The sequence below is a fragment of the Cervus elaphus genome, chromosome 10 (assembly GCF_910594005.1).
Source record: "Cervus elaphus chromosome 10, mCerEla1.1, whole genome shotgun sequence".
In the NCBI taxonomy this organism is placed as follows: domain Eukaryota; kingdom Metazoa; phylum Chordata; class Mammalia; order Artiodactyla; family Cervidae; genus Cervus; species Cervus elaphus.
The window spans coordinates 36,411,293-36,427,713 of record NC_057824.1 but is presented as its reverse complement, the minus strand read 5'-3'; the positions used below and the strand labels follow the sequence as shown (position 1 = coordinate 36,427,713).

Genomic DNA, 16,421 nt, shown 5'->3' with positions numbered 1-16,421 from the left:
TATACTAAACATCAGCTCCCAGAGACTAGGTACAAAACACTGCACTAAGTTAATGTTAGTATACAAAGAAGATTGTGACCAAAGAAAAGAGAGCATACAGTAGAAAATGGAAACGGCACACCTCCTAGAATGGTTATCTTCAAGAAGGTAAGCGGTAACAAGTGTTGGCAAGGACACGGAGAGAAGGGGAACCCTTGAGCACTGTTGGTGGGGATGTAAATTGGTGCAGCCACTAAGGAAAACAGTATGGACGTTCCTCAAAAAATTAAAAATACAACTAATAATGATCCAGCAATCTCACTTCTGGGATTTATATTCAGGAGAAACGAAAACAGGGTATCAAAAAGGTACCTGCATTCCTATGTTTATTGCAGCATTATTCACAATAACCAAGACAGAGAAACCACCTAAGTCCATCAATGAATGAAGATGTTGTATATACATACAAAGGAATATCATTCAGCCTTGAGAAAGACTTCTGCCATTTGCAACAACATGGATATGAACCTTAAGGGCATTATGCTAAGTAAAATTAGAGAAAGACAAATACTGTATGACTATCACTTACATGTGGACTCTAAAAAAAACCAAACTTGTGGTTACTAGTGACCAAGGAATAGGAAAATTGAGATGTTGTTAAACAGGACTTCCAACTAAAGGGAATAATAAATTTGCAACTAAGGGGAATAAGTTCTGGAAATCTAATGCACAGAATGGTGATTACTGCCAATGATACTGTGTTGTATGTTTCAAAGTTGCTGAGAGACTGGGTTTTAGATGTTCTCAGCACAAAAAAGAAACGATAATTACGTGACCTGAGAGAGGTGCCAGCTAATACTTCTGTGGTAATCCTACTGGAATACAGCAGACCCCTGAAGAAGGCGGGGATTACAGGCACAGACCCTATGCAGTCGAAAAGCTGCACAAAACTTTACAGTTGGCCCTTCAAACCTACAGTTTCACATCAACAGATTCAACCAACCACAGACCATGTAATACGACAGTATGTATTTAGTGAAGAAAAAAAAATTCACAGATAAGCGGGACCATACAGCTCAAACCCACGTTTTTCAAGGGTCAACATGTATATAAATATTTCCAACCAGCAAGCTGTACATATTAAACTTGCACAAAGTCAGACATCAATCATATCTCAATAACACACACACACACACACACACACACACACACACACACAATATGCACTGAGAAAAGAAAATGGAACTGACTTTGTCAATCGTACCTTAATAAAACTGGAAAAGTAACTTCCCCAGTGGTCCAAAAGTTACGAATCCGCCTGCTAATGCAGGGGACACAGGTTAAAGCCCTGGTGTGTGAAGATCCCACATGCCTTGAAGCAAATAAGCCCATGGGCTACAACTACTGAGCCCGTACTCCAGAGCCCATGCTCTGCAAAGAGAGAAGCCCAAATAACAAGAGAAGCCCACACAGCTCCATTAGAGAAATCTTGAGTGTAGCAACCAAGACTCAGTGCAATCAAAAGTAATGTTTTTAAAAACGGGAAACAAATGAAAAAGGAAAGATGGAACTGGATATATAGAAACAATTATTAATGCACAATTCAGAATGAGGCAGGTGCCAAAGCAAATAGCTCAAGACTCCCGATTTCAGACCAGACCACACCAGGTACCAAAAAGATGTCACAAAAGAAAACTATAGATCAACAATCCTTGAGACCAGAAACTCAAAAATCCTCAACAGAAGACTAATAAATCGAATTTAGCAACATATAATGGGAACTATATGCTATGCCCAAGTGAGATTTATCCCAGGAATGCAAAACTGGTTTAACATATGAAAATCAATGTAGGGGCTTCTCCAGTGGCTCAGTGGTAAAGAATCTGCCTGACAATGCCAAGACACTCAAGTTCGATCTCTTACCCAGGAAGATCCCACATGCCAGAGAAACTTAGCTGGATTTAAAAAAAAAAAAGAAAGAAAGAAAATCAATGTAATATAACATTAACAGAACAAACGATAAAACAACATGATCTCAATAGATACAGAAAAGCATTTGACAAAATCCAACACCCTTTCAAGACAAGACAAAAATGTTCACACCAGGAATAGAAGGGAACTTCATTAATCTGATAAAGGCTATCTACAGAAAGTCCACAGTTCACATTGTACTTAATGATTAAGACTGAATGCTTTTTCTCTAAGATGAAACAAGACAAGGATGTTCACTTTTACCATTCCTATTCAACATTTTACTATACGTTCTAGTTAGGAAAATAAGGCAAGAAAAATAAGTGGAGGAGGCTCAAAAGGAAGGGAATATATATAAATGTATAAAATTATGACTAATTTGAGTTGCTGTACGGCAGAGACCACCACAACACTGTAAAGCAATTATCCTCCAATTAAAAAAAGAAAAAGAAATAAAAGGCAGTAAGAATGGAAAGGAAATTATATAAATTAGTTCACCACAGCTGCAGGATATAGAATCAACATACAAAAATCAATTGCATGACATGATACAACATGTATGAACCTTGAGAATATTCTGCTAAGTGAAATAAGTCGGTCACAACAGGACAAACACCATGGTTCCGTGCACATGAGTTACCTAGAACAAACTCATTGAGACAGAAAGAATGGTGGTTCCCAGGGTGGCGGGGAGGAGAGAACGGGGAGTTATTGTTTGACAGGTGCAGCATCTGATCCACAGGATGAAGTCATGGAGGCGAACGGCAGGGGCAGTGGGGCAGTATCGTGAATGCGCTTAACTTCACTGAGATGTGCACTCAAAAATGTTTCAGAAATAATAGCAAATGAAACAACTCACAAAGGACTAATCTCCAAAATTTGCACGCAGCTCATGCAGCTCAATACCAGAAAAACAAACAACCCAATCAAAAAGAGGGAGAAAACCTAAACAGACATTTTTCCAAAGACATACAGATGGCTAGCAAACACAAGAAAAAATGCTCGATATCGCTTATTACTAGAGAAATGCAAATCAAAACTACAATGAGGTATCACCTCACACCTGTCAGAACAGCAAACATCAAAAAATCTACAAACAATAAATGCTGGAGAGGGTGTAAAGAAAATGGAACCCTTTTACACTGTGGGTGAAAATGTAAGCTGATACAGCAACTATGGAGAACATGGAGATTCTTTAAAAAAAAAACTAGGATTAAAACCAGCCTGACTCAACAATCCCACTACTGGACATCTACCCTGTGTGTGTATTTGTTGCCCAGTCGTGTCCGACTCTTTGCGACACCATGAACTACAGCCCGCCAGGCTCCTCTGTCCATGGAAATTGCTGGGCAAGAATACTGGAGTGAGTCTCCATTTCCTTTTCTACCATACATCCTGAGAACACTACAACTGAAAATGACACACGTACCCCAGTGTTCATGGCAGCACTATTTACAACAGCTGGGACATGGAAGCAACCTAGATGTCCATCAACAGGTGAATGGATAAAGAAGCTATAGTACATATATGCAATGGAATACTACTCAGCTATAAAAAGGAATGGATTAGAGTCAGTTCTAATGAGGTGGATGAACCTAAAGCCTATTAAAAAAGAATGAAGTCAGAAACAGAAAGACATATCATGTGTTAATGCACACAAATGGAATCTAGAAAGATGACACTGATGAACCTATTTGCAAGGCAGCAATGGAGATACAGACAGAGAGAACAGGCTTGTGGACACAGCGGGGGAAGGAGAGGCGGAGACAATCTGACAGTGCCATGGAAACATACACATTCCCACATGCAGACAGAGAGCCAGCAGCAATCTGCTGTCTGACACAGGGACCTCAAACCAGTGCTCCGTGACGACCTCAAGGGCTGGGATGGCGCAGGCAGGTTCAAGACAGAGGGGGCACGTGTGCACCTATGGCTGTGACTCATCTTGATGTATGGCAGAAAGCAACACAATATTATAAAGCAATTATCCTCCAATTAGAGATAAATAAGTTTTTTTAAAAAGTTTAAGACAGCAAATTGGCTGTGCCAAAATTTTAAATGTCTGGGCTTCAGAGGACATCAAGAACGTGAAAAGGCAACCCACAGAATGGGAGAAAATATCTGTAAATCATTAATCCAACAAACGACTTGCATCTAGAGCATACAAAGAACTCTTGACAACTCAACAATAAAATATAACCAAATTTTAAATGGGCACAGGATTTGAACAGACATTTCTCCAAGTCAAATACACAAATGGTCAGTAAGCATATGAAAACATGTGCAGCGTTATCAGTCATTACGGAAATGCAAATCAAAATCACAATGAGATACCACTCACATTGGTGAGGATACGGAGAAAATGAAATACACTGCTGGTGGAAATGGAAAATGGGTGCAACTGCTTTGGAAAAGCTTGGTGGTTCCTCAGAAAGTTAAAACATAGAATTACCATATGCCTCAAAATTCCACCCCAAGGTACATACCCAAGAGAACTGAAAACATACATCCACACAAACACTTGTAAATGAATGGTCACAGCATTATATTCATCATAGCCCCAAAGTGAAAGCAACCTTAATGCCCACCAACTAATGAATGCATGGATAAACCCAATGTGGTATAGCTACACAATGGATTGTTTTTTTCCCATAAAAAGAATGGAGTACTAATACATGCCACAACATGTATGAACTATAAAAACATGCTTAGTGAAACAAGCAAGACAAAAGGTTACATATTATGATTCCATTTATACAAAACGTCCAGAATAGGCAAAACCATACAAAGTATAGACTAGTGGTTTGCCAGAGGCTGGACGTGGCGTGAAGGGGGAGTGATCAATAGTAAGCATGGGTTATTTTTTGAGGGGCGGGGGGAGGGGGTATAAAAAATGTTCTGGAATTAGGTAGCTGTGATGATTGCACAGTTCTGCAAATAAACTAAACCACTGAATCATACACTTTAAAAGGGTGAACTTTATGCTATGTGAAAAGTGTTAGAAAAAAAATTTTGAGGGAGAAACTGAAGACGACATTCAGAGGACGACGAGCCGAGGACAGAGCAAGAGGTAGAAGGGATAAAGCTAAACAGATAAGCTTAGCACAGACAAGAGTTTAGGCTTCAATTCCAGAGTCACTAGGGAGGCGGCGGCGGTTTCTAAGAAGTACTAAGTGACAGGCTGAGAACCGCAGCTTGAGCATGATTAACTTGCAGCAATGTAGAGAAGGCACATTTTACATTCCCTTCTATCTTTTCAGTGAGATTCTCATTTATATACCTCACATCATCTAGGGACTCACAGGTAGAATATTAAGTAAAACACATTTCTCTGACACCCTTGCACGGTCAATTAACACAGCAACAAATAAGAGATTTGCTCAGTTGTGTCTGACTCTTTGTGACCCCCACAGACTGTAGCCCACTGGGCTCCTCTGTTCATGGGATTCTCCAGACAAGAATACTGCAGTGGGTTGCCATTCCCTTCTCCAGGGGATCTTCCCGACCCAGGGATCAAACCTGGGTCTCCTGCACTGCAGGCAGATTCTTTACCATCTGAGCCACCAGGGAAGCTCCTAACACGGTGAAGTAATGCTTAAAACACATTTAAAATTAGTGCATATTTCACACCACACAGCACTATGTCCTAGTGTTTTATGGGGATACTCCAAAAGAGTAAGAGAAAAAAGAGACCAAAGTCAACAAAACACAGCTATCAAAATTGTAAAAGATATTCAGTATCACTGCAGCAAGCCGTTCAATCAATGCTGGCTGACTCAAAATTACTAGTAAGAACAGCAAAACAAGTGACTTGGTTTCATCGTGTTTGTTATTATACAAAGTCTAATCAATTGCTGTTTGCAGAAAATATCTTGTAAGGTTCAAAGTATAAAATTCCTTAACCAAGTTTCAATCTGTTTTAAACATTCCATTTGAAACGGGAAGTCAGCTGAGTCATGGTCACACAACACACCAAAATTCAAAATGCTTTTTCCCTGTTAAAAGAGTAGAAACACAGATTTCTGCTTCATAATCAGCTCACACAGAGTATGCAATTCATTTTAAAAATAAGACCACCTTGACAGGACATTTAAACTATATCGTTGGCCCTCGAAAGCCCAAGTTCCAAATTCAGATTCAATCAACCAAGGATCAAAAAAAATTCCAGAAAGTTCTGAAATGCAAAACCTGAATTGCTATACATGGGCAAATGTTCACATAGCATTAACACTGTATTTACAACTACTTACACAGTATTTACATTGAATAAAATATTATAAGTAACCTAAAGATGATTTAAATGTAAGGGAGAAAGTGTGTAAATTATATGCAAATACTATGCTATTTTATGTGAGGAATTTGAGCATCTTTGGATTTTGGAATGGGCTGGGCTGGGGGTTTTGGAAACAACTCCCTGAGGGTCAACTCTTTTTTTCACATTGTTGCTCTTTGAGGGTTTTTTTGTATTTTTTAGAGAAACCATGCCTTAATCAAATGTTACTTTCTCTTTTTTAAATCTTAAAAATCTCTTTATTCACATTATTCAGCTCCTCTATCATACTCCCTATGACACAATGTTTCTTAATATTTGGGGAGCCACAAATCTTTGAAGCAGTCTAAGGATTTTTTTTTTTAAGCATACATTCAGTTTTTTGAACTATTTCATACCATCTGTGGTCCCTGCGGAATTCAGGATGAGAAACTGTTCCAGTGGCACAATGCCACTCTAATTTCAATGGGGGCATTCTTTTGAAGAAAGCATATCACAAGCCCAGCCCAATGTTTCATTTTCTTACTAGGGTTATCAGTTTATTACAGGTGAAAAGCCAAAAACACACAACTTTTATGTCTAACAATAAAAGAGTTATCTTCAGAATAACCTTTCAAAAAAGCTACAATCATTACAGTTGGCCAATTTAAAAAAGACTTGTAATTATTGTAACCTCAACTATTTAAAATTATACCTCAGCTTCAACTAATTGTTTGGCACATCCTAAAATGAAAAAAACAAAAACAAAACATTGAGTTAGTGTAAAGGTAAAAGTACTGGGTAAAGTTTCAGTTAATTTCCTTCCAAGTGGTGGAGGAGGGCACCTGATGTGATGTACCCACAACAAACACGGCATCTACATGACACTGCTGCCAAAAAGGCTTAACCTGAATCTGATCATACAGAAACCACAGCACAGATCCAAACCGAAGTCCGCAAAAACAGCTAGTCCGGACTATTCCAAAATGTCAATGTCATGAATGGGGAAGAAATGGATAAGGAGCTGCTCCTCATGGAAGGAAATGAAGACAACTAAATGCAACCCTGGATTAAGGAGCTGAGAAAAAAGAAGAAAATACATTTTAAAAGACATTATTAGGACAACTGGAAAAATCTGAATATGAACCAAATAGTACTGTAACAAAGCTAAACTTCTCCAACTGTGATCTATTTGATAGCTGTAACGCAGAATGCCCTTGTTCTTTCTTTAGGGGTGACAGGGCATGATAAAACAAATGTGGCAAAACTGGTAAACCTAGGTGGAGATACAAGTGTTCACTGCACTCTTCTCCCTGCTTTTAATTAAGATTAGGATGATTTTTATAATTTTTTAAATGGAAGGACATTTTCTTGATTTTGAGAGAGAAATCATAAGTTAACCTGACCAGAATATATACAGTCATATTTATTTAAGTCTTTCCAATTGTGGACAATACTTTTGAGATTGTCATGAAACGGAGCTGTAAAGGATGGTAACTTACACTCACTGATTTATTTCAGACACCAAAATTCACAAGAGATTACAGGATGGTACTCAGATTTTTTAATGTTTATATTTAAAATTTCCATAGAGGGTTGTTACACACTTTAAAATTAAGCTTACCTTTTATAATTCATTTATTCTACCAACTGATGTACCACACAGCTTCCAAATAAAGCTAGAAAGAAACCTATCAATATGAAATTGCTGGCCTACAAAGCACATTGCAGGAGAGCAACACAAACACTGAACACAATCAGAAGCTTCTCTCCCCAAATAAATTGGGTGAATTCCAAGAGCACCTTATCTAGGGAGTTCACAGCTGCTTTCTCTAGTCTTTTCTTAGTTAGCACGTCCCAGGTAAAGGTGTCTCAGATAAAAACATTCCAGTTTAGATGCTACATTATATAGTATGCAGCATCCTTAACTTCTCTCATGTGATGGCATTTAATGGTTGGTTTTAGGGGAGAAAAAAAATCAGCATGCCATAAAGCATGTAACTTCTACTTTAGACAACACACACTACATTAAATTAGCAAAATGGTCCCAAAATAGTCTATTGGGGTAATTATTCTATTTTCAGAATAGAAAGAAAAAACCAAAGTTACCTTTTTTCCTATTGTGCAATATAAAATACTGCCTAGCCTGAAGGTACCCTAGAGTCAAAAGGTCTGTTTGAATCCCAGATTTGTCACTTGTTAGAGACTATAACCTTGACCACAGCTTTCTCACTTGTAAAATGAAGGGATCCAAATATTGGCTGGTGTTATGGTCTAGATCTAAATACACAATGATTCTATCATTTTGGCTTCCTATATATATGTGTGTGTATATATATATAATTTACTTTATGTACTTATATATATTACATAATTTATATATAAATTTACTTTATATAAAATATACACACATGTATATTTTTTAAGTCAGACACATTGAATTAGAAGGGATTTTTTTTTACAACCATAAACTGTAATTTATCATCTTTTTCCCCCAAACCTCGATGTCTGTTCTCACTTATTTTGTTCAGAGGCTGGGTCAATCTTCCCTTTACCCAAAATGGAAACCCCTGTCTATTTAGTGGATTTTTTTAAATTAAATTTTTTAAAAATTAAATTTAAAAAAATATTTTTTAATTAAAAATAAATAAATAAATAAAAATTTAGCTGCATCACGTCTTCGCTGTGGTGCACAGGTTCTAGAGCTCGAAGGCTCAGTAGCTGCTGCCCATGGTCTTAGCTGTCCCAAAGCATGTAGGCTCTTAGTTCCCCAACCAGGGGTTGATCCCAAGTCTCCTGCACTTGATGGCAGATTCCTAACCACTGGATGGCCAGGGAAGTCCCAAGACTCCTCTCACAATTAATCCCAGTAAGTAGGTGCCAAACCCCAGATTCAACATCTTGAGTAATCACACTCCTGCTTTTCTACTACACTTTATTAAGGTCGTCCTCACCTCTTGCCCATATCACTAGTTATCATTTTTCTATCCTATCACCACCCGACCTAAAAGCTTCATAGCTTCCCACAATGTAAGATTTATGCAAAATATCCTCCACCGGATATTCAAGAAACTCTACCCCTGCCTCCACCCTTGCACACCAATCCAACTGAACTACTTACTGCTATTTCACAATTCTCTATAGTTTCTGGGGTTCGTACCTTTATTTCTGCTGTTGTTCCTACACTGCCTTTTTCTCTGCCTTTTAAAACGGATTCCATTCTTTAAAATTTAGTTCCAGTTGTGATCTCCCGTATCTAGACATTACAGTTCTGTCTTTTGAATGCCAGGATACTGACAAAAAGTGACAATTTTAATGGCCGACAGTAAATTAAGAAAAGAGAGTTGACCTCATGCGGGCAACCAAACTTATCCACTGTGCCAATTTTATTTAACTGGCTCTGGCTACCTGGCACACCGTCTCCAGGGCTTGCAGCTGAGCAGAGGAAACGGAAAATGGCAGCAAAACGTCTGCCATTCATTCAGAGACTGGAAGAGCTTCCAAACAGGGGGTCTACACAGTGGGAATGTGGAGTCCCACGGTATTACAAAAGATATTGAACACTTACGGATTTAATGTTAAAAATCCACGTTTGGTTATACTCAGGAAACATGAAGATCTAGAACAACGGGGGTGATTTCACCCCTGAGGGGACCTCTGGCGATGTCTTAAGACGTTTTTTGTCACACCTGAGTGAGTACTCCTGGCCGATGCTGCTGCACATCCCATAATACACGGGGCAGACTTCACAACAACAAATGATCTGGTCAAAATGTCAACAGTGGGTCTACTGGTTAAGACTCCGAGCTTCCAGTGCAGGCGGCACGGGTCTGATCCCTGGTCAGGGAACTAGGATCCCACATGCCTCGTGGCACAGCCAAAAAAAGAGGTCCGCAGTGCCCAGGATGAGAAATTCTTATCTAGGAGTGCTGCCTGTATATGTGGGTTCTGCCTCCCCAAACATACTTTCACTTTTTTTGGAGGTGAAGAACCATGCCTCTTGTGAGGCAACACAGTACAGTCCAAAGAGTAACATCTCCTGCAGTTACCAGTGGTGTGGCCTCCTGGGAGTTACTTAACCTCTCTGTGCATCAAAGTCTTCACCTGTAAAACAGAGACGGAGATCCTGAAAGCACCTACCTCAGAGTTTCAGGATCAGATGAGTCGATGTAAGATCTTCCAAGTATGCCAGGCAGACAGAAAACATCCGCTAAGTTCAGCTACTGCCATTCTTGCTTCCCTAGTGCCTAGTCTTGCATACGGAATATAAGATGGGCAAGAAATGTTTACTCACTGAATGTGGGATAATGCCTTCCTGGGGAGGCACAAATGGGTAAAGAAAAATATACTCTCCTTATTTGGAAAAAAAGCAGCACAGTGCTAAGGATGGAGTTGAAAGGAAGCATTTGCCCACCTAATCTTCTCTCTCCCTCCTCAGAAAACTTTTAACCTTTAGGAAATGTTCCCCTCGCACAGGGACCTTGGTATACACTGGCCTATAACATCCTTTATATTTGTTTTTCCTTTTCATGCCTTCTAACCAATTAAAGATCTTTGAATTTATGATGGAATGTTATCTTCTTTTGACCCTTGCATCATTTACCGGGTGTTAGTTATTCATGTGCCCATTACAGCCTTCCTCCTATAATCTACATGGAGTCTGTGGCCAGGGACAACACTTGACTCCTTTTTATAAAACCCAAGGGGCCTAACAGACCTTGGCAACTGGCAGGCCCAAACCTCTCGCTTTACAGATTAGGAAGAGAGGCTAAGTGATTTGCCTAGAGTCAAGGTCATATTGTTAAGTGACAAAGCTGGGATTCAAACTCTGATACATAGGTGATACAGACTCCAAGTTCTATCCAACTGTAATAGCATACAGAAATTATACCTGTGGTAGAGACAATTTTTAATTACGTTCCAGAAAACCTCCACAGGAATTATACTGATAGTTACCTGACAAAGCAAAAATAGAAAGAGAAATAGACTGACACTCCAAGCTCCTTTCTGAAAGTGTATCTTAAAAACTCAACCTGTTTTATTTAATGGTTTCATATCTTAATGTCAATAGCTTTTAACAACAAAACTTAAATATCCAGTTGTTTAGTCAGCGACGTCAGGCTTAACTTCCTTTAAATGATTGTAATTATTTTGAATAACAGAATATCTCTTCTTTGCTAAGTCAATGACGACTATCCTTCACCGACTGAACAGATTCTTTAATGACCAGTTTAACAAATTAATATCTATATAACCCCAAAGACCAGCAATTTAAAATGATTCTACATGCTGAAAAAACATTCAGATGATTTGAATTGTGACTGTTAAGACCTCAATACAAACACAAAACTTACAATCACCAAGCACAAACTACATTAAGACCTGAGACAGACAATTTTTATTTTATTTCGTTCAAGTAAAAGCTGCTCACTGATTAGGTTAATCTAGAAGTTTCTCTCAGTGTCCCAATATGATGCAAAAAAAAACGGCGAAAAAGAAAGGAAAAGACTGTAAGACCAGAATATGAATGTGAAAAAGAGTTAAATGCCTTGATGCTTAAGCAATTACAGCTCAATAAAGCTCGACATTTTCACAGGGGCATCGTTTAAAAAACAAAAAAAACGCTTTGTGGTGATGATTTAAGTTACCAGTGCAAAAGCACTCAGGTCCAAGAGGAGTGAGAACCACTTACTGGGGACAGATTTTTAATTATTTTACCACCTGATAAAAGGAGCACACACCGAACGTAGATATAAATGTATTTCAAAAGAAAACAAAACGCAGTCTATGCTCGGTAAAGTTCAAGGGCAAAACTGTTTCCAGTGCAACAGAATCCGCCTGACTACAATGTGTTGGGGGGGGGGGGGGAAGCGAAGACATAGTATCTTTTTATAAAGGCAACAATTTGAGTTACAAAGTAATAACGGGGAAGCCAAAACAGTTTGACAGCCCGCCATAAGGGCCGCCTCAATCATGAGTCACACAATGCCTGCAACCATTTACAATAGTAATTAATGCACAAGTCCCCTAATTAAATTCTAAATGGGTGAGAATGCTTTAACTAAGTTTACAAGAATTGCTTTTCGCTGTTTTTTACCACCCCCCCCGCCCCAGCCCAAGAAAGGAAAACACGCGTAATTACGCATCTCCCCGCAATTCCTCCATCCAGTATTCCCTCCAGCCTCTTCTCCGTGTCTGCTCCCTGCGTGCGGAAGAAAATGACACGGGAGAACTTCTAAACCCAGCAAGGGCGAGCCAGGGTGGAAATACACGATTAATGAAATGGGGTGAGAGGCGGAAAGCGCGCCCATCTTACCTGCTAAGATTCCTTTCTACGTCTTTGGTAGCTTTAGCTTCCAATTCTCTAAAACGGAAAAGAAAAAGGGGGGGAGAGAAAGAGAGAGAGAGAGATGCGCGTGAAAACGGAGCTGCCGCCGCAGAGGCTCGCGCCGGGGACGGATGGGGAGGGGGGAAGGGAGCCCGGGGGGGCTCACAAAGCTGCGGGGCTGCAGCCCCGACTGCGGTCAGGCGGCGCGGGCCAGCCGCAGCCCCCAGCCGGGCCCCAGCGGCACAGCGCGGCCCCTCCGGGCCTCCCGTCCGGCCTCCGCAGCGGCGCAGCCGGCGCCCCCTTGGCGGAGGCCCGAGGTCTCGGGGACGCCCGGCGCCGCCGCCGCCGCCGCCCGCGATCGCGGGCCCTGCGGCAGCGCCCGAGGCTCCTCCCGCCCGAAGGGAGGCCCCCGCCCCGCTCACCTCATGTGTGTAAAGTGCACAGGCAAGTGGGGCGCGGCGAGTGAGGCTCGCGAGCCTCAAGCCCTCCGTAGCGCCGCGGGGAGAGGCCCGAGCCGCTGCACCAGCGCCATTTTCTACACCGACCCGCTGCCGCCGCCGCCGCCGCCGCCGTCGCCGCCACCGCCGCCGCCGCCGCCGCAGGCCCCAGACCGGAAGTGAATGCCCCACTCGGCAACCCCTTCCGGGGGTGTCGCAGCCACCGGCCTCAAGATGGAGGCCCTAGCAACTAGACCAGCAAACTAGGCAGACCCTTGGCAACCGCCCTGGCCCTGCGCGGCCGCGGGCCGGACCTTCCTGAAGCCGGTCACAGCCTCGGAGGTGCCCCGCACAGCGGCTTGGGGGCCCACCGAATCCCGAGCCTACCCTTTCTCGGCGCAGTCGGCTCGGATTCTGACATGAGTTCCCTCCCCTTCTCCTCCTCCTCCTTCTTTGCTGCGACACAAGTTTCCTTCCCTACTGCCCGGCCCCTCCCCCACAGAAACACACCAAAAAAAAAAAAAAAGAAAGAATCGCCTAAACCGCAAATTCCATCCCTGCCGCAGCATGATGAGCCCGCGCGGCTTTTGAAATCCGCCACTAGCAATGATTTTTGACCTTGGGCCAATTATTTAACCTCTCTGCTTCTCTGTTTCCTTCTCAGGTAAAGATTGCATACCCGAGGATGACTGACGTTTAAAAGCGACTTTTATCCCTCGAGTTAGGCTGACCATTTGACTCAGCAATTCCTCTTGCGTGAACTTCTGTTCAAAAAATAATCCTGGGTAGCTACAAATATGACACCATCGTGATACTAAGTCCGGCGTTGATGGTAGTGAAAAATTGTGACGGCGAAAATGTCCAACATTACGAGGTGGCTTTAAAGACTGAACTACTGCATGTGTTAGGATACTGTTAAAAATGATGGTAAGGAAGCGTAACAGCAGGAGGGGAAATGGTTACAATAGAATAAGTGAAAAAGCAAGTTCCTCAGTAGCTCACATGGTGAAAACATGTAGATAAAGATACATACGTATAGATAAAATATATATATATACCTACCTGTAGATACAAGATACATACTTACAGGTAGATACAGTCAGATACATACGTGTGCATATGTGTGTATTCTTTCAATCCTCTCACAATGTTTTTTTTCCTCCCCTAAAGATGACTCTAACTCTGTGCTTGAAATCCATTCCTTCTCAGAAACCTCACTATACCTATCATCTCATGTTCCTCTTTCGACTGACTTTGATCCTTTCACTGCCTTTAAAACATGCCTAAGTGTCTCCCATTTAAAAAAAAAACAAAAAACAAAGCTCCCTTGACTTTCCAGTTCCTGTCCTCTCTCAGGGAGATGTGTAATGTGTGCTAAATCGCCTCAGTCGTGTCCAACTCAGCGACCCCATAGACTGGAGCCTGCCAGGTTCCGCTGTCCATGGGATTCTCCAGGCAAGAATACTGGAGCAGGTTACCATTTCCTTCTCCAGGGGATCTTCTCAACCCAGGGATGGAACCATGCCTCTTTCCTACCCTGCATTGACACGGGGATTCTTTACCACTAGCGCCACCTGGGAAGCCCTAGATGTGTAATAAGTTAATGAATAAGAGAATGAATGAATGCACAGAAAGTCCTAAAGCATATGTACCAAAATGTAACTGATGATATCATGAAGTTTTAAATTTTCTTGTCAATATATCTTTTTCTCCATTTTTATACAATGAGCTTGTCAAAAAAAATTTTTTTTAATCTCTTACAAAATGTAAAATGTTGTTGTTTAGATGCTAAGTCGTATCTGACTGTTGTGTGACCCCTTGGATTGTAGCCCTCTAGGCTCCTCTGTCGGTGGGATTTCCCAGGCAAGAATACTGGAGTGGGTTGCCATTTCCTCCTCAAAGGGATCTTCCCCATTCAGGGATTGAACCCAAATCTCCCGAGTCGCCTGCATTACAAGTAGATTCTTTACCATTGAGCCACTGGGGAATCTCAATGTGAAATGTAGGGGGCACCGAATAAATCTTACTGACTTTCCTTTTCTTGCCATCATCGCTAAGTTTGATTCATCCATGTGTATATTTGGTTTGGTTTTCTTTTATTGTTCTTTCTACTGAAAATATTAAAAATTATATTACAGTATTTCTTTAGGAATTAAAAAATTAGAACATGTATATATAGAACAGTATGCTTTCATACCAAGTTTATGATAATTTTCCATAAGAGCATAAGGCAATGAAAACAGCTGTTAAGATTAGCTGATTTTTTTTTTTTAATTAGACTTTCTTAGGTTTGAATAGGACTTCTCTGATAGCTCAGTTGGTAAAGAATCCGCCTGCAATGTAGGAGACCTGGGTTTGATTCCCTGAGTTGGGTAGATCCCCTGGAGAAGGAAAAGGTCAGTATTCTGATCTGGAGAATTCCATGGACTGTAGAGTCCATGGGGTCAAAAAGAGTCAGACATGCCTGAGTGACTTTCATTTTCAGGTTTGAATAAGTCATTGATTCTCAACTGGGGCAATCTGCTCCCCAACCCTCACACAAAGATTTAAAATTTCCAGTTTCTGAGTATCACAGTGTCTGAGTATCTAGTATCAACCAGATACTACTGGTAAAGGCCAGGGTTTCTGTGAAACATTCAACCCTGCACAGGAGATTCAACCCCCTCCCCCTAAGAGGAGGGTATGTGAACCAAAATACCAATAGCACCCAAGTTTGAGAAACCCTGGAACTAATTCCCAGCTCCAGGGAAGCTGAGAAGATGCAATTTCTTGAAGATCTTTTCAGAGTGGTTGACAACCCTCCAGAGCTGCATTATGAAGTCCTGATAACTACTTTTTGTTTATCTCTTAAACTTGGTTCATAGGGGTAGGTCAAAGAAAGCTTCAGAAAAGCAGCGCTGATTCCTTATCAGAAACCTACTGTGACTTCCCTGGTGGTCCAGTGGTTAAGGCTCTATCTGTTTCCAGTGTAGAGGGTAATAGTTCAGTCCTTGGTTGGGGGAAATTCCCCGTGCAGTCAAAAAAGGAAAAAGAAACTACTAAGGGATCGTCCTTAATATTCTTTCCCTTTATTAATAATTACTCTGTCTATTGAATGTCCCATCACCATACAAACATATTCTAGTAAGTTCCACAGAAAGAAAAAAATTCACACAAAACAAGTTCCAGATACCTCATTCCTCTCCAACTTTTTTTTGTTTATTCTCTTAGGAGCAAAACTTCTTGAAAAGGTGTTCTACACCAGCTGATTGCAGCTGCTCACCTCCTTTCCCAGCCCACTCTAACCTGTCACCCCCACTTCCCACCCCAAATCACTCTTACCAACATCAGAAATAACCTTAATTGTCACTAAGCTGTGTCTGACTTTGTGACCCCATGCACCAGGCTTCCCTGTCCTTCACCATCTCCTGGAGTTTGCTCAAACTCATATCCACTGAGTTGTTGATGCCATCCAACC

The 16,421-nt window shown here is 41.2% G+C and overlaps 1 protein-coding gene across 6 annotated transcripts in view; it reads right to left on the bottom strand.

Moving 5' to 3' along the window:
- Window positions 1-13,382, bottom strand: part of TNRC6A (trinucleotide repeat containing adaptor 6A) — a 96,340-nt gene extending 82,958 nt beyond the window's left edge. For 2 of the 6 annotated variants that reach the window (XM_043914538.1, XM_043914539.1), the window contains exons 1-2: window positions 12,950-13,379; window positions 12,516-12,563 (exon numbers count right to left, since the gene is read on the bottom strand). In XM_043914538.1, coding sequence (XP_043770473.1) covers window positions 12,516-12,563; window positions 12,950-12,954 — 53 coding nt within the window. In that variant the 5' untranslated portion in view covers window positions 12,955-13,379. Of the gene's footprint in view, window positions 1-12,515; window positions 12,564-12,949 lie in introns of all 6 variants that reach the window. The other 4 variants (XR_006343093.1, XM_043914541.1, XM_043914540.1 and 1 more) reach the window with 4 other exon arrangements.
- Window positions 13,383-16,421: the final 3,039 nt, after the last annotated feature.